The sequence below is a fragment of the Ursus maritimus genome, unplaced genomic scaffold (genome assembly GCF_017311325.1).
Source record: "Ursus maritimus isolate PB19 unplaced genomic scaffold, ASM1731132v1 scaffold_6, whole genome shotgun sequence".
NCBI lineage: Eukaryota > Metazoa > Chordata > Mammalia > Carnivora > Ursidae > Ursus > Ursus maritimus.
The window spans coordinates 15,156,663-15,180,382 of NW_024426774.1; the positions used below are offsets into that span (position 1 = coordinate 15,156,663).

At 59.8% G+C, this 23,720-nt stretch overlaps 1 protein-coding gene across 1 annotated transcript; it reads right to left on the bottom strand.

The window, feature by feature from the left end:
- Positions 1–27: 27 nt before the first annotated feature.
- On the bottom strand, positions 28–22,064 carry SDC1 (syndecan 1). Its single transcript, XM_040622917.1, has 5 exons — positions 21,863–22,064; positions 3,129–3,210; positions 1,724–2,187; positions 781–904; positions 28–629 (listed from the first exon to the last, which is right to left on the bottom strand). The coding sequence occupies exons 1-5, from the start codon at positions 21,926–21,928 to the stop codon at positions 460–462; spliced, it is 906 nt and encodes a 301-aa protein (XP_040478851.1). The 5' UTR covers positions 21,929–22,064; the 3' UTR covers positions 28–459.
- Between the last annotated feature and the right edge of the window lie 1,656 nt (positions 22,065–23,720).

Here is a 23,720-nt window from a genome sequence, read left to right on the forward strand (position 1 = left end):
CCCCCCCCCCCCCCCCCCGCAAAACGATGTGGATCCGATGGAGCTCTGAACTCCTCTCCCCGCCCCTGGGGGGTGGAAAGACCCCCAATCGGGGGTCTCCGCCAGCAAGTGCTACAGATGTACCAGCCCCCAGCCAGCGGGCTCAGCTGGGGCCACAGCGGCAGGGTCGCCTCTCCCTCCAGAGTTGGGCCTGGGGAGGGGCTGCTCCAGGTTGGAGAAACTGAGTCAGAAGAAGGCGATGCCAGGTGCCGGCTGTGGTGGGAAGGTCACGCGCAAGAAAGCCCCTGCACCCAGGTCTCCAGGCAGAAGTCAGAGAAGCAGAGTGGAGAGCCCCCAGCGTGCCCGGGGGTCCGTGCGCAGGGCGCTGGGGAGGTCGCATGGTGGAGGGCCTGCGGTGCTTCACGGAAGAGCCAAGTGGGGGCCTAGCGAGTGGCAGGGGGAGGAGGGGCACAGTCCCCGTCAGGCGTAGAACTCCTCCTGCTTGCTGGGCTTCTGGTAGGCTCCGCCGTTGGCTTGTTTCGGCTCCTCCAAGGAGTAGCTGCCCTCGTCCTTCTTCTTCATCCGATACAGCATGAAACCCACCAGGCACACGGCAAAGATGAGCCCCACGAGGCCTCCAGCGATGACCCCTGTTGGGGGCAGACAGGCCGGCTCGGTGTGGGGCTCCGTGGGTTAAGTGACGGTCCCCCCCACACCAGGCGGGGCCCCCATGGTGGCCGTGGTCAGCCTGGCTCCAGGGACAACTACAGTCCCCCTCCCACCCACCTGAGCGAAACTTACCTCCCAGCACTTCCTTCCTGTCCAGCAGGCCCTGTGAGGCCTCATGGTCTGGGGGTTGATTCCGCTGGTCAGGCTCCACAGCCGTCCCGGCCATGTTCTCCCCAGACAGGTCAAAGGTGAAGTCCTACGGGAGGCAGAGATGGTCTCAGGCTGGGGTGGGCCCCTGCCGGCAGCAGCGTTCAGTTTTATTTGCAAACCCAGCAGCAGCTGGGGCCTCCCGATCACCACTGCCACCAGCTCAGGTCCAGCCAATCCAGACCTCCTGGGCCCCCAAAGCCGGTACCTCTCATCCTATCACACCAGACCCTGACTGTGGCAGAGACAGCACATCAAGGGACACCAGGCCCATGTATTTACATGAAAATAGACTGGGGGATGCCTGGATGGCTCAGCGGGTTAAGTGTCTGCCTTCAGCCCAGGTCATGATCTCAGGGTCCTGGGATCGAGTCCCGCATCGGGCTCCCTGCTCAGCAGGGAGTCTGCTTCTCCCTCTCTCTGCCCCTGCCCCCCCACTTGTGTGCCCACACCTCTCTCTCTCTCTCCCCCTCTCTCTGACAAATAAATAAAAATCTTTAAAAAGAAAAGAAATACACTCATTTTAATGTAAAGTGTAAAGTCACCATAACTGTAAAATAGAAAGTTAGAGCGAGTAGAACTTTCACACTCGCTTAAGTTTGGGAAGCCCTCTTGCAGGCGATCTTGAAGGACTCCTTTGCTCTAGTCTGCTATTCAGTCTGTCCTGTCCTGGGCTCGGCCCTGGAGGCAGGGGGCAGGTGGGACCTCGTGACCCTGTGCTCACGGCGGGGATGGGACGTGCTTACAGGACACAGGATAGTGGGTGTGCCCATGACCGAGCCAGTGCCTCTCAGCGCCATGCACTGTCCTTTCCCAGGCGGCAGCAGCCACGCTGGGAACACAGAGGACTATAGCAGGGGGCACTCACCTGCTCCCCAGAGCCCTCTCCGGCCGGGAGCTGAGTGGAGACTCCATCCTCCGTGGCTCTCTCGGTGGCAGAAGGACCTCCGTCCTCCACACTGGGAGTGTGAGGGTCGAGCTGGCCAGGTCCCACCGGAGCCGAGGGCTGCATGTCCCTGTGGGGGTGGGAGGTGGCAGGCCCCTGGGCCGTGGTGGCTCTTGCTGTTGATGCCCGGTGAGTGGTTGGGTGCGGCGTGGTCTCACTGGGCGGGTGGGTGGTCTCCTTCTCCCGGTCGGTGAAGCCAGGCTCCACCTCAGCCACGAGCACCGCCTCTCCCTCCTCAGGCGCCTCTCCCGTGGGCAAGACGGAGGTGGAGGCGGCGGTGTTCCCCGCGCCGCTGGGCTCTGGAGCCGTGGGCACAGCCGTCAGAAGCGCCATGTCCTTCCAGGTGGACGGGGTCTGCTGTGACAGGGCGATGTCTTGCAGAGCACCTGGAGGCCCAGAAGCAGAGCTCGTTGGAGCGGGGAACGCCCAGAACGTCTAGATCAGCCGAGCTCACGCAGTGAGGAAGGCCTGGGCAAGGACCTGGCCTCTGACGCCCAGGCCAGACAGCAAACCCTTTCATGAGAAGCTCTTTCCCCAGGGTAGAGCTGAGGTGAAATCCGCTTTGCAAAACGGATGAGGAAAGCTGCCCTTTCCTGCTGCTCGTGCCTGGGGACAGCGTGGTCTCTAGAGCCATAACACATCAAGGCCGTAGGTGAAGGCGCTTTCCTATGGCTGCTGAAGCCCGCTCCCTGGGTGGGGGCATTCTCAGGAGCCTGAAGGCCTTGTTCCCAGTACACACACCTCCTGGTCCCCTCCCTGTTCACCAGCCCTCTCCCCCAGAAAGGCCCAGCCCCCCCCAAGAACAGAGGCCTGGGTCCTACCTTCCAGCTCCCAAGCCCCTACCTCGGCCACTTTCCCCATGGATGGTCTCGAGCCTCTTCCAGAATCCTGCTCAAGAGCCCCTCCTTCTGGGAGGCCTCTCTGATCCCCTCCCACTCAAGGACTTCACTCCCCCAGGGAAAGGGGACATAGGAGAAGATCAGGGAACGTTTATGGAAGATCCATACCCCACCAGGCTCTGTGTTACCTTACAGCTCCTAACAGTCTTATGAAGTCAAGATATCTTCCCATTTTACAGATAAAGAAATAGAGGCCCGGAGAAGTCCACCTTTCCAAAGGTTGCCCAGGGAGTCAGGAGAATACAAGCCCAGGTCTGTCTGCAGTGGACAGCCCTGGGGGCTCCTGAAACCCCAACACTCACTCCCCCAACCCAGACATGCCTTCTCCTTGCAGTGTGGACCCCATTCTCTACCCTAGCATCACCTTCCAGACCCAGCCAGGGGGGCCGCCTGACTGCCATCTTGGGGGGCCCCTCATGTCAGCTCACCTGCACCGGAGCCAGAGAAGTTGTCAGAGTCATCCCCAGAGCCGTCCTGATCTTCGGGGGGCACATTCGTGGCCACAATTTGCTGTAAAAAGATCAGAAAGGGGTATGAGTGGAGTCTTGGCCGAGGCCCTGCTACTCTGGGGTCCCTGTCCTAGAACAGCTGAGTGAGCCCCCCCACTACACACGCACACGGCACAGGAAGGAAACCTTTGTGTGTGGCCCTGGGGCCCTCAGCTCAGGGCAGCCCTCTGGTCCCCCACGCACCCCCGAATGCTATGACAACACAGCCCTGTGCCAGGTGCTGACCGGGCAAAAACATACCAGAGGGGGCGGGGCTCTTGCCCCGAGCAGCTCAGTCTGCTCTTAGGAAAGCAGCAGAAGACGCCATTACTGGGAACAGAGACTGTGGCCCCAGTGGGACCCTGTCAGCTCACCCTACACTGAAAATCAGGTCTTGGGGCCATTGGCCAGGGAGCTTCAGGGTCCAAGACTGGGGTTTTCTGGAGCCCCAGGAACAATCCCCCAGTAACATGACTCCAGAGAGGCACTCTCCGGGCATGCTGGGCACCAGGGTATGGACACCGAGGGCCTCACGGTGGGGAGAGGTCAGAGATGGGCACGGAAGGAGGCGTCTGTGCTGCGGCAGGGTGGCCCACACAGGACAGCCCCAGGCCTGGCCACTGCGCTCCATCCCACACCTGGCCTGTTTTCTCATCCATGGGAAGGACTGGGCCCAGGCCGCCTGGCAAAAGGAAGGACAGGGTGCCCATCAGGCTGGGGACAAATGAGACCGATCTAGGGGAGGCCCCGCACTCAGGAGGCGCCAACGAACGGGCTCTGGGCCTGGTGGGGACCGTGTGCGCAAACCGCCGTCCAGAACCTGTCCGCCCGGTGCAGCTCTGAGCGGCGGCAGAGGCCAGAGGGCGGTTCCCGAGGCTGGGGCTGCACCCACAGAACCAAGAGTGGGCCCGGGAGGAGGCGAGACACACCACAGAGCCGAGCAGCCTGCAGAGGAGCCTGGAGCAGGGCGATGTGGGGGGGTGGAGGGCTCCCCAACGCTAGCTCCAGAACTCAGTTGGAGAAGGGAAGACCCAACAGCCAGGTGGCAGGAAGGGTAGCTATGAGGGTCCTGCTCAGCAACAAGCCTTTGACCCAGATGAGTTCGTGATACAGCCATCTCTGGAGGGCCCAACGTCAGGGGCCCGAGCAAACACAAGAAACAGGCAAAGCCGGACAGTTCACAGTGCCCGGGGTTAGAGACCCCTGACCTTGGGCCACTGACTAGCTGAGGAGCCCTGGGGACAGCACTAAACCTCTTACGGCCTCAGTCTCCCCATCTGTAAAATGGGGACAGTAGTAATATCTACGTCCCAGGACTGCTGCAGAAATTCACTGAGGGGATGCTCCTGAAGGACCTAACAGAGCCCGGCCCGCGGTCAGCACCCCACCGACAGCCGCCGCTGCGCCAACTCGGGGAGCGAGAGCTGCTCGGCATGGATACGAGCACTCGGGCGCCTGCTGGGAAGAGGTGGGATGGAGGTGGTGGGGTTTCAGAAGAGAGGCAGGACGGAGCCGGGGCACAGGAAACCCAAGGCTGGGCTCCAGGGAGTGAGGCCTCCTCAGCCCAAGAGGCCTTCCTGGGTCCTGGCCACAGGCCACGGAGCTTCACGCTAGAGTGGAACAGAGCAGGGAGGGACAGACAAGACCGTGGCCTCCTGAGGCTGCCTGGGGCAGAGCTGGACCAGGTGGGGGCTCCGCATCCAGGGGCTCAGGTCAGAGGGAAGCTTCAGACACGTGTAGAAACCACCAGGCTAGAAATACCACTGAGCTTCCTCTGAAAGCACAAAACGCAAACTCTACGTCTCCCCCCACCCCCAAGAAAAATGTTCTGGCCCCAGAAGGGCCCGTCTGGGCTCTCGTGGCCCATCTACACGAACTCTTCATCCCTGTCCCCCACCTGCACCTCAGGCCACATCCTGCCTACACTGTCCCCAGATGGTGCTCCCAACACCTGTCCTGTCTCCACAGAGCTTCGAAGCTGCCCCTCGCCTCCCCTAAGCCTGTACCCTTCAGGAGCAAAGAATACTGCTCACTGGGCAGGCACAGAATGGGTACCCCCACCCCAACGTACTCCCGTCCCAGGCCCGCAGCACACTACTGCCCACAGGGCAGCTTGGCGGGGGGGGGGGGGGGGGGGGGGGGACAAGCATTCAGGGGCCCCCCCACCCACCCACACTCCCTGAGACCCCACTCCCCTCACCCAATGCTTCTGCCTGCCCTCAGCGCTCCCAAGGAGGCCCTAGAAGATGAGCAGAGCGCCTCCCCCCAATGCACCGCCTCCCTCCCTTGGAGAAGATGCTCCACGTGGGGGTCAGGGCTCCAGCCAGAGCAGCCTCGGCTGTACTGTCAGGAGAGCGGCATCTTCCAGCAGAAGCCAGAGTCTGGGGCCCAGGCCCCATTTCACAGGTGAGGGGAGGCAGACACCCAGGAGGCCCAGCCTCTCACCTACCGGAGAAGCCCCAGCAGGTTAGCAGTTTCCCAAGAACAGGGCCTCTTTCACCACCAGGTAAGACGGAATCTGCCCAGTCCCTAAAAACAATTTGTTCCCTCAACTCTGCTCAGCTTATCCCTGTGCGATCTTATTTACACAACAAGCTCTTAAGCAAACGCTTTCTCTGCTGAAACCAGCTCCCTGGCCTCAGGGCAGTCCCTCCCCTCTCAGGGCTGGGTCTCCAGCAGGGGAAGGGCTGCAGTGACCTCCCCAACCCCTCCAGCGTGAACCCTAGTGAGGCCCTCAACTCCCTGGGGAGGAAATGAGCAGAAACTGCTGAGTTTGAACTTGGATCGCTAGGTGCCAGATGACTCCGGCATTTTTGGGTGAGACTTCCGGTTTCACTTAGGCAGCTGTGCTAAGAGCCTGTGGCCAGCTGTCCCTAGGGCCTCTGCATGCAGGGCTCTCTGGCAGCCTTGCCTCTGCCCTGGGTCCCTCCGGGACCACCCCGCAGCCACGGCTCAGGGCTGCTCCGGGACAGCTCGGCCCAGCTTGGAACCCACCTCCAGCAGCAGGCCAGCTCACACCTTGAATGGGGTTCCTTAATCTCTGCAGAGTCCCAGGAAGACCAGCTTTTCATCTAACAAACCAAAACCCTATGGGAAGATCTAAACATTCACACGTTTGGTTTGCTCAAAGTAAGGGCCGATTTGCTCCAGACCCTTAGAAGCCCACCAGCCTTTAGGCCAAAGCCAGGTTTGGCTTCAGTGGAGGGCGGATGTCGTGGGGCAGACGCATGGAGTATGAGAGGAACTTAGCCCATTCCCATCTTGGCCACAGTGGTCGTCTGGCCACCCCCAAGCCACTTGGAGGGACTGAGAGGGGCCCCGGAGTCAGGGCTCCAGCAGAGCAGGAAAGAGGGTATGAGACACTGAGGCATTCTCCCACGCGGGAAACACTTTCTATCCCTTTCCACCTTTACCCTTCTATTTGAGGCAGGCAGGGCGAGATCAGCTCTCGCACAGATAAGGAACTGAAACAGACAAGGTGAGGGACTTGCCCAAGGCCAGGGCCATGGCTGCAGGTGCTCGCCCTCACCTACCCAGCTCTCTCCCTCCCCCCAGCCACGAAAGACCCCCTAGCAGGCCCATCCACTTTAAGGCGCCTGTCTGCGCTTCTGCGGCACGTACACGAAGATGCCAGTCTCATCAACACGGCCACAGGCTCCCGTGCCACGGGAGGAGAGCGTCACAGAGTAAGAATCCCTGACCCCTACCCCAGCAGCCAAGGGGACCAAGGTGCCAGCCCACACTTCACAGCTGCCGAGGGCTGGGAGTCTGCATCGGGCTGGCCAGCCACTCCCAAGAACAGATCGGGAGCCTGTAGGCAGAGGGCCAAGAGAGGAGCTTCAAGAAGGCAGAGCCTCAAGCCAAGCCAAGCTCTCACCCTGCATCGGCCATAGAGAGGCCACTTTCCTGGGTGACCTCCATCCGACCTCCACCCATTGCCCTGGCTGGCCAAGAGTCCTGAGGCCATGTGGCAGCATCCCTCTAAGACATCTCGGGGACAAGAGCTCCATGGTAGGATCGATGACAAGTCAGGATACCAAGTGGATATGTCGGAGAGGTTCGAGCGAGGATGGCGGACTCTGGACGAATGGAAGAGGCTGCCTGTCCAGCTGCTCCCTAGACTCCCGCCACCCCATCAACTGCAGCCAACAGGTCCAAAGACCTGCGGTTTCCAACCCACACCCTGAGTCACTAACCATGTGTCACCTGCCGCCTGACTTAAGCAGTGGATAAAGCACGAATCCTCTAGAAAGCATTCCTGAGTTCACAGGACTGTGCTGTTCTCCAGGGAACATGCTGCTAGAAATACAACACCGTGTAAGAAGGTCACGGACTGATATTAAACACGGTCCTGGACAGCAAATCTCAGGGGATACCATCCAGGGGCTTTGGAGAGAAAAGATGTGGTCTAGCCCTGGTCCTGGCAAGCTCCCAGGGCACACAGCCAGAAACCCGACCTCGGTCTTCCAAAAGGGTGGCTGGGGCACAGAGGATCACCCTCCAGGGGACACAAGGGCTGGGCCTTGAAGCCCCCAGGCAGACCTGGGGAGAGTAAGACAGTGCTCAGTGCCATGTCACCAACCTCGGCAACACCGGGGACCTCAGGACAGTGGCAGGCTCACCGTCCGGCAGGCAGGGAGGTTCTGGTACCTGCCGGTCGCTGTTTATCCAGCGGGACGACAAAGCCCGGGCTGCTGCGGTGGTAGGAGCCAAGTCACAGAATCCACAGCCCTACTCGTCTCAAGGGAAGCCAGAAAGAAAAGGGCTGGCCACAGCTTTTCCTCAGCAGTCAGCCTTGGTGCTGCCTCTGGGGCTGTTGACCGGAGGGACCCCCAACTGGCTCCAAGAGCCCAGCGGTGGGGTCAACAGGCAGGTGGGCCCCACACACATGACAGGACAAACACCCATCCTTCCCACCCACTGAGATCCCACGAGGCAGCAGACATTCTCAGGAGGGTGAACAGATTTATATTTTCTTTAGAAATGTTTACCCCCTCAGTTTCTTGGTCAGATCTACGGAACTAAGGAAATGGGACCGGTTCCCCCCTCAACACACACCTAGAGTTCATAACTCTTGGGGCCTGAGGTCTCAGAGCTACAAAACCCCAGCCTTTACCCCCGACCTGTGCATCAAGGTGCCAAACTGACCGAAGGGGACATTCAAACCATCGCCTTTGTCCAGGCCAGGGGCTCTCTTCCTCAGCGTCCCTGAGAATCACCAGGAGCCCACCAGAGATGACGTCTTCTGAGCTCCATCCCTGAGGCTGATTCAGTGGGTCTGGGGCAAAGGCCCAGGACTCTGCTGTTGAACAAAGTCCCCAGTCCTATGGGTGGGATGCAGACTATACTTGGAGAACACTCACCTGGACAGGAAAACTTCTAGCCCAGAGTTGCCCAGGGCCTGGGCGCCGAGGAAGGCAAACCCCTGCAAAGGTCCCAAGACCCTTACTCAGGTCGTGTCCAGGGAAGAGATACCAAAGAGCAACAGAACCCCGTAAATAAGCCCTAGCGGCAAAGGGACCCAAGATGGCTCTGGAACATTCTCTGCATTTCTGATGATGCAGAGCCTCACTGCAGTCTTTCAGGGGTATCTGCCTGCCCGGGGAGATGGGGTGAGAGACAGGGGGAGGGGGTGGCAGGGGAAGAGAATGTTGCAGAACACGCAGCCCTACTCCTAGGGCTCTCCGAACACCCTGGTGCCCTAAGGCAGTGGGGTTTGTGATGGCTTTCCTCGTCGGGGGCATCGTTTGTACGCCCTCCCTTAGCCCCGGCTAACATGGCCTAAGCACGGACCCAAGGGGCCAGGCAGGTCAAACCCAAAGCATCTTGCATCCAGGGTCTCAGGGAAAGGACCAGAGCCAGGGTTGGCGGGGGAAAGAGCCTGACCAGGGGCACATCCAGCTCTACTACCCCCTTGCTAGGTGACCTGGGCAGCTCCCTGCCTCTCTCTAGACAACATAAGGGGCTTGGCCAGAGTACCCTCAACCCCCCTAGTGCTCTGACAGGCTAGGCTAGGACATGGGAGCAGCGGCCCCAACTCCTTGTCAGTGGGGCTGGAGCAGTACAGGGGTGACACGGTGGCCGCAGACAGCCAGGCCGGGGTAGGTGGGAGGGGCAGGACTATGGGCCAGGGCCCAGAAGACACCGGGCTCTCTCCGGCCCCAGGCGATCCGAGCGGTGGCGGCTAAATCCCTTTCTCTCAGGAGCCTCCTTTCCTAACTTGGGGCTGCCAGGGAGACGTGCCTAGGGCCCTGAGAGGCACAGATCTCCCAGCTTTGGCCTCAAGACCCTGAAATCTCCCCCAGTGAAGACACTCGCAGGAGGTGGGGGCCCCACCAGTGCCTCAGAGCCCCATCAGCGTTTCCGGCCTGACAGGCAGTGATTTATCGGCTCAGTGTCTCTCTTCCAGAACTAAGTCAAGCTGGGACTTGCAGAGGGCGTGATGGGCATGGCCCAGGGCAGCCGGGTGACAAGGGACTTAGTCTGCCGTCACCCTGAGCAGCCATGAGGGCGCCTAGGCCCCCACCCCCCCATCAGCACGTCCAGGGACCCCCGCTGGGTACCCTTCCCCCATTCACGCACACAACCTGCCTGAGCTGTCTCCACACGGCCACTGGGACACAGACCTCCCCACGCGGGGGGGTTCCAGGGCAGGGCCGGGGTGCGGGGCGGCATCCATACCAGCTTGAAAGCCCCTCCACAGTAGCCTTTCCCATGGCACTAAATGTTGGGCTTTCCAGATGGGAAATGAGGTCAAGATCCAGAGCCCTTTGCCCTGGCCCGTTCCGCCTGTGTCAAGTACCCGGAGAGGACAAGGCTGCGTTGAGGGAGGGAGGATCCCGGCAGCCAGCGCCAGGCCCGATGCCCAAGCCGGGTCAGAGCTGCCACCAGCACCCCCATACCCACCCCTCCCCAGAGCTGGCGCCCGCCTCACAGCCCACGTGCTGGGACTCGTCTCAGAACGGGCCCAGCTGAGGGCTGGGTGTGGGGCCGCAGAGCTGGAAGACCAGTTCCTCGGCTTTTCCCCACCCGCCCGCCAGCGCCCTGGGCTGGGCGTTGAGCAAGGCTGCCCAGCCTGGCCCTGCCAGCCTTTGTGGCCGGGCTGCCCTGGGAGCCAGACAGAGATGGCCAGGGGAAAGTGACCAAACCCAACACCAAGAAAACCTGGTTCTAGCCTGGGCTCTGTTCCCAACTTACTGGATGACCTTGGAAAATATGCCGTTTCTAGCTCCCCATCTGTCCAATGAGTGACGGCAAAGGGGCTCCTAGTCCCCAGTCTATGGCTGGGAAGTCAAGGCCTGCCCTCGAGGGGCAGCCAGGTGCCGCGGCCACAGGAGGCCGTCCACCTGAGGGGTGCACCACAACCACGGTGCTCAGCGGGGGAGGACACACCACGGTAAGACGGTGGGAAAGCACTTGCCCGCAGGGACTCGGGTCATTGCTCTCAGCTTCCCAAGGTGGGTGACAGCCTAGGCAGGGTGCTGGAGATGTTCCAAATCAAAGGGGCTCTGGGATGGCAACTGGCAACCCATGAGGACAGAGGGAGCGGCTGAGGCCTCCAGGGCCCCGTCCCTCCCCAGGCCTGGCTATCCTAAGAAGACAGCGAAGACCAGAAGCTCAGTGTAGGGTTCCCCAGTCACCCTTCAGAGGGGCCCCTTGTGCTCCTCTCTAGCTGACTAACCCCCAGATTCCACTAGGCTTGGGGGCCTGACACCTCTGGCACGTGGGCTTCTGGAGACACCCTCCCCCTGCTCTATCTAAATAAAGTATCCTCAGGTTTCACAGAGGCAGAAACTTGTAGCTTTTGACACACCTGCAACCAGTCAGGGCTCCAGCTGTGTGCGCAGGGAAGGGGAACTCTTCCTCACCCAAATTTACCCAATCGGTGTCCCCGCAGTTGCAGAGTATCTCCTTTAAAATGCCTCTGGGAAGGCTATCTGGTGCTAGTCACTCACACTAGAGTATAAAGCAGCTCTAACGGGGGAGGGGCCCATTCTGGAAGTGGGGCACTGCGGGTGGGTAGGAGCTATGGAGGATGGGAAAGGATTACAAAAGAGGGGCTGGGAGATGCCAAGAGCAAATTTTTCAACCTGTGTCAGAATATGGTTGCCAGCCAACTCCATACCCAAGAAAGACTAAATTCCCTTTGTTCCCACTTCGAGCTACAGACATACATGGCTTCTCCTCCCACATGCAGAAGAATGGGCTAGCCTGGGAACCTGCCTCTGGGGCAAAGTACGATTCAGACTGATTAGACACTGAGGCAGCTAGAAACCCAGACAAAGACACAAGAAGGACAGAGCGTCCTTGAAGGAGTCCCACGGGGGTACCATGGCAGAGTGGAACTGGGAGTTTTGGGCCTAAGCAAGACACGGCAGAATTTTCCGCGAAGACCAGGTCTGAATAGGCTGAGCTTGCTCCCCAGGTTACTGGTGGGTTCCCACCTCAGACAGAAGCAGAGCAGCCTAGGCCCTGTGACTGTCAGCGTATCATCCACCAGCGGCCTCCTGAGGGCTGGAAGGCTCGCAGAGCCTCGAACGCCCAGCGCTGAGCTCCTGGGAGGTGCTAAGGCAGCTGAAGAGAGACCCCGGATGCAGCCCCAGTCTTAGGAGCTCGCAGGCACCCAGGAGGGGGAGTAGCCCTGACACCGTGCCCAGGGCTCAGGGGCACTCAGGGGTGGCAGTAAGAACCTCAGGCTTTAACCTGGGCTGGGGGTTACTCAAAAAACAGAAATACCTGAATTAGACCTTAGGAAAAAAACTAGTTATCACAGCGAATATTTATTGTGTACTATATGTGCCCGGCACTAATCTAAGCACTTTAACTGAATTAATTAATCTTCACAATAACCTTAGATTCCAGGACCACATCCATCCTCCAGATAAAGAAACTGAGGCAAAGGGGACATGTCGTTAGTCCCAGGGCACACAGCCAATGAAGAGCCAGGGAGAGGGTTTGTGGCCAGGCAATCCAGCAGGCATGCTGTCAGCCACCCTTCAGGGAGGACCATGTGGCTCTCTTACCCTCAGGAAGAAAGAGCCATCATTTCCATGGGAGGTGGCAAAGGGGAAAGTGCGGAAGGAAGGACCATAGAAGTGGGGCCCTCCCTGCCCCAACATCCCGCAGCCTGGCCTAGCCCAGCTCCCTCTCCTAGGCGACCTTCAGTCTGCAGTTCTGGGGAAAAGCCACTGTCCCCCCACAGCGTGGGGGGGTCCTGCTCAGCTGGCCTGAGCTCCTGCCCAGGTGCCCTGGGTCCGGCCTCCTCCCACCGCCCACTGGCCCAGCCCACACCTCGTCGGGGTCAGGAGCCGGCCCCTGGAGAGGCTCAGGCAGAGCCGAGCAGAGTCTGGCCTGCCGGTGAAGGTTCCAGTTTCTGAGAAGGGGCAGAAGGCATGTTTTCAGACCCTCTGGTATCAGCACACCGGAGTAAGGCCAGCTGGCCACTCCCATGAACTGACTACACGCCCAGGCCAGGTCAGACTGTACTCCTTCCCCCAGCCACAGCCATCAGGGACTCTCCCCAGGGGACCCCCTACCCAGAGTCAGCCCCAAAACTCCCCTAGACTTGCTCCTCTTTTTTTTTTTTTTTTTTTTTAAAGATTTTATTTATTTATTTGACAGAGATAGAGACAGCCGGCGAGAGAGGGAACACAAGCAGGGGGAGTGGGAGAGGAAGAAGCAGGCTCATAGCGGAGGAGCCTGATGTGGGGCTCGATCCCAGAACGCTGGGATCACGCCCTGAGCCGAAGGCAGACGCTTAACCACTGTGCCACCCAGGCGCCCCTAGACTTGCTCCTCTGAGCCCAGGCAAGGAAGGGGCTCTCTAGCATGCCACATACATTACTTCCTGGGATCTCTTCCAAAGCCCTCTGAGGCAGACGAAAACCCCCAACTTACAGAAGAGGAGACTGAGGCTTAGAGACAGGTGAAGAACCATGCCTGAGGTACACAGGGAGGATGGGATGGAGCCTGGTAACTCCATGTCCGGTGCCCTTCCCAGCCTCCGCAGGACACCTCTCCCTGCTCCAGTCCCCGGGGACACTCACTATGCCAATTAGCCCGCCAGTTCTAGATCCCACCTGGCCTGCCCAGCCCCACAGCTACAGGGCCTCAGAACCTACCCCAAAGATAGGCAGACCCAAGCAATCAGGCTCAGACTGCTGCCATCACACTGGGAGGAAAGGTGGACCAGGGTGTTCCCTGGACACCCAGGCCCTAGGTAGGGGTCTCGAAGAATGGCCCTGTTCTGCAGTGGGTAGAGGTAGGGGTGGTGAGGTCACAGGTTCTCCGCTCCTCACACAATTCCCAGGACCAGGACCCAGACCTTAGGGCCCTCCCAGGACCTTACAACAACCAGGATGACCCCAGGAAAACACTGCAACTGTGCTCCTCCCCCAGACACCCCCACCCCCTACTCCCAGAGTGCCTGTGGGGGCAGGGAGAGGAGGCAGGGGCAGAGCCTGAGGAGCCCCCTGGGCCGAGGTGTGCCCCTTCTCCTAGCCTGGCCCACAGCCCGCAGGTCCTGCTGCCCCGACGGTCCCCAGCACGCACCCCGGAGGAGGCGCGGTCACCGCAAATGGCAGTGTCATGCCCCAGCTGTTCTCTCTGGGAGAAGGTAGAGTGATGTCAGCCTCTCCACAGTCTCGGAGGCTCCCAAAACACCCGCAGCCTGGGGCCCTGCGAGCCCAAACCTGATCCCATACCCGTCGGGGACACTCCCCAGTGATGGGACTCCAAGGTCCTGGACAGTCTCCTGGGCAGCCGGGATGTGGACAAGCCACGGAGAGAAGAACCAGTGCTGCCGACACAGTCCAGGCCCCAAGCAGGCAGGCGAGGCCCCGGGCACGAGCGGCCACAGTGCTGCAGGGGGCATGGAAACAGCGGTCCTCACGTCCCCCTGGGCCGCCCGCTGCTGGCACGTGCCGGGTCTGGGGTGGATGAGCGCACCTTGGCCCTGCAAAAGTTCCCTCCTTTACCTCCCCACATTCCACCCACCCAGGGGCAGAGGGCCTCCAAGGAGGGCCGGCGTGGCCACAGAAAGTACCAGGCAGCCCTAAGTGGGAAAGATGGGGAATTCAGCATCGTTGTGGTGGGACAGTTTTCTTACTGCTGGAGATCAGTGGTGCCATGAATGGTCCCAGAGCAGGACTGGCAGCCTCGGCCACTCCCACTGCCCCCATCAGGGCACCACCTCCCCTAATACTTCCCATGGCCAGAAAATGACCCAAGCTCCTGATTAGAAACTGCTGTGGGATTCTGGGATGAACCCTGTCTCAGTGGATGACCTTTACTGTCACTACCCCTCTGGCCCGTCTGCACAGACCAACCCTCCTTTCTGGTCCCAGTCATGACCATCCTCTCCTGTGTGTGCCCCTGGACCAGGTGTAGACCGCTCCCCACCAGCACAGGGCTATGTACATGGCAGGTGCCCAGGCCCTGGGCTTCAGATCTGGTCAAACCAGGGAGGGCTCAGGACCCTCAGGGATCGAGGCAGCAGGAACAGAGATAGGCCCCACCCAGACACCCACCAGTCCTGTGACACAGCAGGACATCATGAACACCCCAATGAATGATGGTCACCTCAGCTTCTTTAACCCCTCCCCCCATTTCACAGATGGACTCACTGAGGCCAAGAGAGGCCCTTGTACAAAGTCACTCGGCAGCAAAGAGGAGGGCCAGGGCTGGAAGCCAGGCAGCAGAGCCTTAGTCAGCCCCGCTGGGCTGCTCCCCACCCCATGCCTGGCACATAGTGGGCTCATGGTCAGGACTGGTTGGGTGAGTGTCAGGGGAGGATCTGTGGGCCTGGCACCATGACTCAGCTGACAGTGGAGCGATAAACATGCCCGCCTGCCCCACTGCCCCAACCTGCCCGACATGGCTTCCGTTCCTGCTGATGAGCGGACCTGGGGCACGTGGCCAGGATGCCTGGGTGTGTGTGAACATCACCAAGCCTGACCTTGCCCAGGGTCCCCTGTCCACCTCTGTTTCCCACACTGAGCTCTAAGTTCACCTCCTCCAAGCAGCCTGCCCTGCCCTCCACCCCCACAGATGACTCCTCAGGCAGGGAGTGTCCCAAGTCCCTAGAAGAGTAACAGCAGAGGACCCTAAGCCCCTGCCAAGTCCACCCTGGCCACCTTCACCCTCCCCAAGACAAGGTCTCTGCGACCACGCGGCCATCAGAACAGAGGAAGGGGAAGGAGACACCTTGGGCAGATGGGAGAACTGAGGCACAGAGAGGCAAAGACCTGCCCAGGCCAGTGAGAGGCTAACTTGGGACTAGGAAGGACAGGTGTCCTGGACGCCCTTCTCTGGAGGAATAACTTCCAAAGACTTCTAACGCCAGCGACAGAGAGCATCAGAGCCGCAGCTAAAGAGGGAAACGTCCACTGGAAAAGAAGAGAGCGGAGGAAGACCGCTTCCTGGCTTCCAAAGAGGAAGCCGCAGGCAGCTGAGAACCAGGTTCCCCCCGAAACAGACTGCAGCCTAACCAGCGGCAGAGCCCAATGGGGAAACAGAGTCAAGACCCCCAAGCAAAGCTCAGGGGTAGCTGTAACCCATGCTGCGGGCCCACCACCCCACACCTGCGTACACACACACACACACACACACACACACACACACACACAGCTTCGGGGGGTCTGCACCCCTCAGGTGAGTCACAGGAGTCTTCCCAGCACTGAAGGCCAGAGGGGAAGCAACCTCTACATATGACCACGCAGCCCTTCGAGCCATAAACAAACGCCAGGACAGAGACCCTCAAGGAGCTCCAGAGACAGAAGGGGGTGCAGCTGGAAGTCTCCAAGTTCGAGAGTCACAGGAAACATCAGTGGGCAAACAACTGAGTCGAGGAGCAGGTCTCCCTCTCCTGACCCGTGGTCCCAAGCCCCAGGACTGCCCCCTGCACTCCCCTCCCCCATAAGCCTGCCTCCACACACTTGAGCCCCTGCAGACCCCTGGCTCCCCAGACCTGCACAGCACGACTGGAAGCAGGACACTTTCCAGAGGAAGCTTAGCCCACCTTCCTTCAGGCCGCCCGCCATCACCAGCTCCCTCCTCTGTGCCCCAGAGCACTGAGAACAGGGGAGCTAACGAGATGCCCCTGTCTCAGGCCCAGACATACAGAGGACCTTCTAGAGCCTACTCCCTCCCCAGTATAAGCTCCTTGAGGACAGGCCGAAGCAGAGCCATCACGCAGACTGAGCTGGCCATCCCAGAGGCTGTGCGGGGCGCTCCCCGTGTCTCCTGGATTGGAAGTCGCACAGTTGCTGAGGTGACCCCGGGCCCAGGGTCTTGCCTTTGTGGCCTCAAACGTGCTTCCTTGTGTTCAGGGATCCCTGCCTGCCCACCCTTGGCGCCATCGGGGCACTCCCAGTCCGCTCAGAGGGAGGTTCCAGAAGACACGCTCCCATCGAAAGCCCAACGTCTGCTGGAACAGCTGGGAGGGAAATGACACCGTGCTGAATCTATTCCAGGGCGCAGGATCCTGGCGCCAAAAGCCTTCTTTCCACAGACTCCCTTAATCCGTTCCTTCTCTCTAGACACACTTAGGCAGGCCCTCAAGGGGGGGTGGGCTTTCAACCCAAGACTCCAAAACTGGTCGTTGAAAAGAAGGAAGAAATCAGGAAATCGTTTGTTCTGTAAAACTAACAGCGTTCCACGACTAGAAATCATTTAATGACCAGTTCTTCACAGGGCCGCTCCTGAAGCGAGAGTGAGAGCTGGAGGGGGCCAGCAGGAGAGCCCAGTCCAGGAGCCAGGAGTCCTGGGTGTCTGATCACCGGGCTGGTACCATGGGACCTGCCTCCCAAGCTTAAAAACGGTTCTACTAATTCCGAAATCATTTCCCCGGTGCCTAAGATGAAAGTCAGTGGAGACTGGCTGCTGCCTTGGGGACAAGCACGCAGGCACCATCCAATCATGGGGACAGTCGCCCCATCAGGCCATTCTGCACCAAACCAAGGACATATGGTCCCTGCATGGGCATCAGACCTGGGAGCATGTCCCACCCTGCTCTCATGGATCCCACTGTTTCCTGACCTAGGCTCGTGGGAGCCACTCTTGCCTGCCCCTAAGCCATTGGGTGAACCCAGCCCAAGCCCAGGATGTTGCCAATGCTCAGGGTTCACCCAAAGGCACCATTTGGGCAGCTCAGCAGCCCAATGCCCCCTCCGTCCAAAACACGCACACCCACAGTTCTCTGGGATGGAACAGCAAATACCCATAGGGCCTTGCAAGTTTCAGGCAGCCTCCTATACCGGGCTTCATCAGAGACACCTGAGAGTCCATCAGTTCATTCAGGCCATACACATAGGCCCACACATCGGACGAAGCCTGGTTCTTCCACATCAGCCCCTTAGAGGGGCTCACGTCCATAGGCCCCATCCTCAAAAGGAGGACAAGGACGTATCTCGTAAAGGTTTGGGGTAAAGATGAAATACAAACGTAAGGAAAGCACTGAGCGCTCAACAGGAGGCATTCAATCAAAGGGAACTATAATTCCATCCATAGCTCCCTTTTTCTCTGGCACTTTCACTTCCAAACACGTTCAAACACTCATTATGAAATGAATATGCAAATGACAGAAAGAAGACAGGGAGAACAGGTATGATGTCCGCTTTTCAGAGGACATCAAGACTTGGAAGTGAGTTGACCCACCCAAGATTACACGGTGAATTAGTGGCAGGGTTGAGACTCCGTCCTGGGGCTCTACTTAATCCAGTGGCCTGCCACATAGTATGCGTGCCCTTCAATCCACATCAAACAGGGTAAAGAGACGGAGACAGGATCCACGCTGAGAACGAGGGCCCTATAGTGACTTAGCCTCACCAGGTCCAGGCGACCTGTGACTAGCGAGTCAGAACACAGGGGTCATCAGGGGCCTCCTCCCAGAGGTCATTCACACCTGTTCACCGAGGAAGCCTGTAAGCACTTCCCTTGACAGCCTTTGTTATTCTAGGTACTAGTAGGGATACTGCAGGGGTCCCAGCTGGGTCCACAAAGACACACACCGCACGTGTCACAGATCTTGAATGTTACGCACAAGCACAACTCTCACCCAGCACTGAAAACTCACGTCTTAGAAATCATTCTCAAATCTGTTTAGTGTCTCAGTACTGCTGGAGAAAAGCGCAAGTTAGAACTGAACAGAAAAGCTGCTTGCTACACTTAGGCCCACAACTGTCACCTTGGGCTGCTATCAGAGATGGAGGAAGAAAAAGAGCAAAAGAACAAACCAGAATTCAAAACGTACGAACCCGGGGGCACCCTGCACCAGGGGCAAAGTGCTCTTCGGAGCTCAACAAACCCTAAATGCTTAACGTAACACAGTGACAGCAATAAGGACCCCGGCATCCCCAGAGTAGATTATGTTTCGTGTTCTTCTGTTAATAAAGGGAAGGAAAATGAATATAGCAGAGTCCTGCCCAAAGTAAGAATACTTTTGAGGTTAATATGGATTCTTAGCTAAGAAAACCTGGATACCAAGGATACCTCATTCCCAAGGGATTTCAGGATCCAAAATTCTGCAATAGGAAATAGTCCTCTATAAAATGCTACAAAATTCAAGCTTTTCACTAATTCTTTCCAGGCCTCTCTCCTTTCTCATCCCTCTCCCCACCAGCCTCGGCTAATGAGGTTTTATTGGAACCCACCATGAGCCACAGGTAGAGACTTAAACCAGCTCCACCCTCCTGGTGGATCTGAAGCCAGGAGTGACATCACCTAGAGAAGGCTCTGAGCCCGGGGCGGGGGGGGGGGGGGGGGGGGGGGCAGTTAGCGCCTCCCCCACCCCTCACCCACTCTGCCAGGCCTTTGGGAAATGTCTCTACTAGCCCCCATAATTAGGGCAAAAAGGGATTTTATGCCTTTCGAGAAAGAGAAAAGCGAAGGAGAGGAAAACAGCAAATAACTATTCCAGAACAAGCGATTTTTCTGACATGGAAGAAACAAAAGACCACGGGAAACACACAGAAGCCTTTTTAGACAAACCTGTTCTTGTCTCTTGGGAGTGGTTTCAAGCAACCTTCTGCCCTAGCAGACTTCCCTTGCCCATTCAAAGTCAGGTGCCCAGGATCACGCCCTACCTCACTGGTCCCCAGGGGGTTCTGACCTGCTTCCCACTGGGACCAAAGTGAACCCTGGGAGAGGCCCAGATTTCTGCAACCTGTAGACACATCCTCTTATTTTAGGCAAACCCCATTGCCTTATTTCTTTTAGGAAGGGAGGAGGGGAAGGTATTTTATGCCACTTTATGTCCCCACTTTAAACCCAACATGGACACCCATTGTAAGAGGGAAAAGGCAGGGCTGGGAAACAGAAAACAAACTACGCTTTATAAAAGAAAAAGGAAAACCTGAGCTCCAAGCCAAGATCTGACTCCGAAGCTTAGGGTTTTCAAGCTCCACTCAGCCACCTCCTCCAGGAAGCCCTCCCACCAACACATTCTAATGAGACTCCCTTCTTCCCCCCTTGAGACTCAACTGCCTCCCAGTCCTGTGTCTCCCTCTGTAGTGTGTCGAAGTTTCTAGGTAAGATATAATGCCTCCTACTGCAGCATCTGCCCTTACCCAATACACAGGAAACTCTGGGAAACACGGTCCACAGAGAACCTCACATACCATCTGCCTCCCCCATGTCAACAGGCTCTCTGGGATCTCAGCTCACGAGAATGCCAGCCTCCACCAATGCGGGCAAAAGAACCACCACCCGAGCTCCTCCCGATTCTGCTAGAAAGAGGTGGAGAACCCCATCTCAGGTCTCTGCTGAGGCCCAATCTTAGGCCTGGAGAGAGTGGAGCAGCCAGGTAAGGCCAGATGGGCCGCGGAAGTAAGCCACACACCTCCACTCTCTTCTCCGGAGTATTAACTATGATTCAAGGCACCATCTGAGTCCCACAGAAGCTGCAGCCCTAAGGAGAGAAGCAGCCAGATGCCAACTTCTTGGACCTGAAAGCCAGGAATGCATGGAGACAGAGCTCAGAAATCCTATCTGTCCCCATGGCTCCCTCAGATTTGGCAGCCTCTGGTCCCCACCTCCAACCCAATTCAAGAGGCATCAGGGACCCTGTGCTGGACTTCAAAATACTTCCAGACACAACAGTCGCCTGGAAAGCAGGGAGGGCTCTTCACAGATGAGCCTGGAAAGCACCTCACCTGAGCCAGACCCTGTAAAATACCCCATAGCTCTCAATAGCTGGTAGGTCCTTTTACTGTAGAGGGACCCTCTCACAGATGGTCGGCGTTGCTGAGACTTGTACAGATGCCACATTACCAGGGGAAGACCCGGCACCTCCCCCCGCCCCCCGGCCGAGATCCTTCTCTGCCCACGTGCCTCCCTTACCCAGAGCTAGGGAAGTCCAGCGGTCCAGATGTGGTGGCGAGAGACCGCCACTTCCGGAAGGGGAAGAGCCCCCCCGCTCCGTCCGCACCTCCCCTCTCCATCCCGGGGGATGGCCGACCCAACCCGTGGGGAGGGCCCCGGGACTCCTGCAGCGGCTGTGGGGGCTGGGGGTGGACGTGGACACCGGGCGGCCAGCGCTGACACCTGGCGGCCGCCCAGGTCCCGGCCCACGGCAGGGCCGGCGCTGCGGGGCGGTTCCCAGGAAAGGGTTACAGGGGCCGAGAACAAAGCGCCCCCATTGGGGAAGGCGGGCTAGCGGACGGCGCGGGGGCGGAATATCACTTTCTGGGGGCCCTCGGGATGCTCTTTGTCGGCCAGATCCCCTTTAAAGGGGGGGACCCACCCCTCGCCAAAGGTGGAGGCTGGAGTCCTACCCAAAGGCCTCCTCCCCCCGCCACGGGCTCCACATTTGTCCCTCTTTCCCCCCCGGCTCCACTGGGCGCGCCAAGGGACCCGCCTTCCCTCCGCGCGGCTCCAGCACAAAGCCAGGCCGGGGGAGGGGAAGAGCCATTCTGGGGTCCACTCGCTTGGAAGCCGCAGCCCGCGCCGGCCGTGCCCTGCACCGCACGCGCCCCTCCGCTGGCAGCACAACTTCAGGAGCCCCAAAGTTGGGTTCCTGCAGGGCTCTGGTGTTCGGGAGCCAACTTCCCGGAACCTCCCGCTGCCAGCTCGGCCCGGCTCCCTTAGGGCCGCCGACTGGAAGCCGAGGGCCCCACCTCCGCCGCCACCGCGACCCCCGCGCAGCCCTGGCCGGGGCTCCTCTGCCAACGCACGGGCCCCGCTGCGCCCAAACTTGCCTCCGCCGAAGGGGCCGGGCACCCGGGCTCGGCGAGTCTGCTTTAAATTAGGGTCTGCGGGCGGGGCGTTGTGGCCTCGGTCACTGCATCTTCCCGGGGTCGCCGGCGGGGGCCCCGGCCGCTGTGGTGCCCGGGGTGACCGGAGGGGAGCCGGCGACCCCGGGCGGCGCCGCAGGCTGGGGGGCTCCGACGCAAGTGGAGCCGGTTCACATAATTGAGCATGGGGCCCCGGCGCAGGCTCCTCTCCCCGGGGCGCCCGAGCCCCCGGCCCTTAGCGGCGGAACCGGCGCGGCGCCCACCGACGGCGGAGGCAATTGAGGCGAGAGCCCTGGTTTCGCGGTCACGGTCCCGGGCCCGCCGGGCCAGCGCGGGAAGGCAAGTCCCCGCTTCCCCTCCCCCTCCACGTGCCGCCGGCGGCATCGGCTAGTCTGCAAGCACCGGCTTCCCGCCGCTCCCTGCCCGGCCCCGGGCCGCACTCACCGGGAGAGCCGGCTGCAGGCGCAGCGCCAGCGCGCAGAGCCAGAGCCAGAGCGCCGCGCGCCTCATGCTGCCCGGACCGGCGGCGGGAGCGCGGCAGGCTGCGGGGATCTGGGCGGCGCCGCGCGGCACGGACTGCGCGGGGCTCCTGGCCGGCTCCTCCGGGTCGTTGGGCTCTGCACCCTCGGGCGATGCCCCGCGCGCAGCTGTCTACGGCGAGGGCTGTGGGACCGGCCGGCTACAGTCTGCTCTCTACAGCTGGATTCCTCTCCGCTCGGCTCCGCTCGGCTCCCGCCCGCACCTCTCCCGCCGAGCTCCGCCTTATAATAAACCCACAGGCCCTTAGCCGTTGCAAAAACTAGCCCCCCACCCCCAGCTCGCCAGGTCTCCGGGCCAGCCCCAGTCCCCACCCCCTAGGACCCCGCCCCCTGAGCCACCCAGCCCGGCCCCCTTGGAACGCCCCACCCCCGGCGTCCTGGCCCCGCCCCCTGCCCCGCCCCCTCTCGCACCGCTGGGCAGAACCTCGCCTTCCTCCGGAGCTGTGGTCCCCACAGGCCGTTGTGCCCGGCGTTTCAGCTCTGCTGCTCCTGGGTGGCGGGGTTCGGGGCGCACCCCCTTCCGCCCCGGCCCAGAATAGTGGGGCGCTGTCCGGGAGAGGGGCGGGAGGGGCGGGCGTCGGTCTTCGACTGTGGGCGCCAGTCTGCAGCGCCCTCTGGGCGTGGGCACCGAGCGTCCTCCAGGTGCGTTAGACTCCCCAGATCCTGGCGGCGGAACACTTTCCTGGCTGTGAGGAGCCTCGAGGTGATGGGGCCCTAAACCGATGGAGCCCTCCCCCCTCCTCTCCTCCGGCTTCGGAAGAGGTCCCGGCGTCCGCACTTCTCCAAGGACAGGTTCCCACATGCCTTCCTCCAGCTTTCCAGAAAGTGCTGAAAACTTGGGGCCTTACTTTGAACAGCAGGACATGCTCAGGACTGGCTGTAAAAGAAAAAAAAAGTTTTCTGTGTCTTTCTAGAGAAGACTGCCCTCCCTCTTCATCCTCTGAGCTAAACGGAAAAATAAAGAGCTTTCTTCCCAGGTCGGACCTCCTCTGGCGTGCAGCTCTGCGAAGCACCGCTTGAGTTCCCGCTCCTTCGTGATTCCCTAAGAGGCCCTGCACCTCAGTGTTTCCAGCACCCATCAGGCACTTCTGTGCAAAAAGTCTATGGAAGGCCTGTGGGTGTCGCACAAACCCCCTTGAGAGAAAAGGGGAAGAACCTGCCTGCAGTCTGGTAGGCGGTAGAGTTGGTGCCGAATGACCGTCGTACCTGGACCTAGAGACCAAAGATGGCGTCTTCCTCACCCATCTTCTCCCGGCAGTGGGCAAGGCCGGCCTCAATTGGCCTGAACTGGGAACCAAGAAGGTCTCCTGAAGTCTCTTGGCCTCTCAGCAGTCCCCAGTGTTGCTTTTTAAACGATATAAACGTTCCTGGGTCTTGGTTATGCAGGCAGGCCTGGACAATCTGCTGTGGGCCCCTGGGTTCTTCACCCACCCAGCAGGTTTGACCAGAGCTATGCGGCCTCCTGCCTCCCCATCTTAGACACACTCCCCTATCAGAGCACTAAAAGATGATGCCCCCCAACAGCACTCAGCCCTGTTTTTGTCCCTGCTCTGAATACCTGTCTGACCTTCGGCACCTCCCCATTTTGGGGTCTGTTTCCCCAGGTCTGTCTTTGGAGGATGATAGATCCTCATCAGGGTTTTGGGGGCCTAATGCGGGGTTTCTGAGTGCCTTGGTATCACGGATCATCCGATAGCATGGTACCAGGCAGGGTCTCTCTGGGACATCGGGGACTCCTGGTGGGTTAAAAAGCCCTTTTAGTG

What these genes read in the sequence shown, in the direction of transcription:
- SDC1 (XM_040622917.1), bottom strand. Translation starts at nt 21,928, where the DNA reads ATGAGGCGCGCGGCGCTCTGGCTCTGGCTCTGCGCGCTGGCGCTGCGC. An exon ending in GCCTGCAGCCGGCTCTCCCG is followed by an intron (nt 3,211 to 21,862) that starts GTGAGTGCGGCC and finishes ATCTTTTTACAG; the next exon opens with CAAATTGTGGCCACGAATGT. An exon ending in CTTCTCTGGCTCCGGTGCAG is followed by an intron (nt 2,188 to 3,128) that starts GTGAGCTGACAT and finishes CTGGGCCTCCAG; the next exon opens with GTGCTCTGCAAGACATCGCC.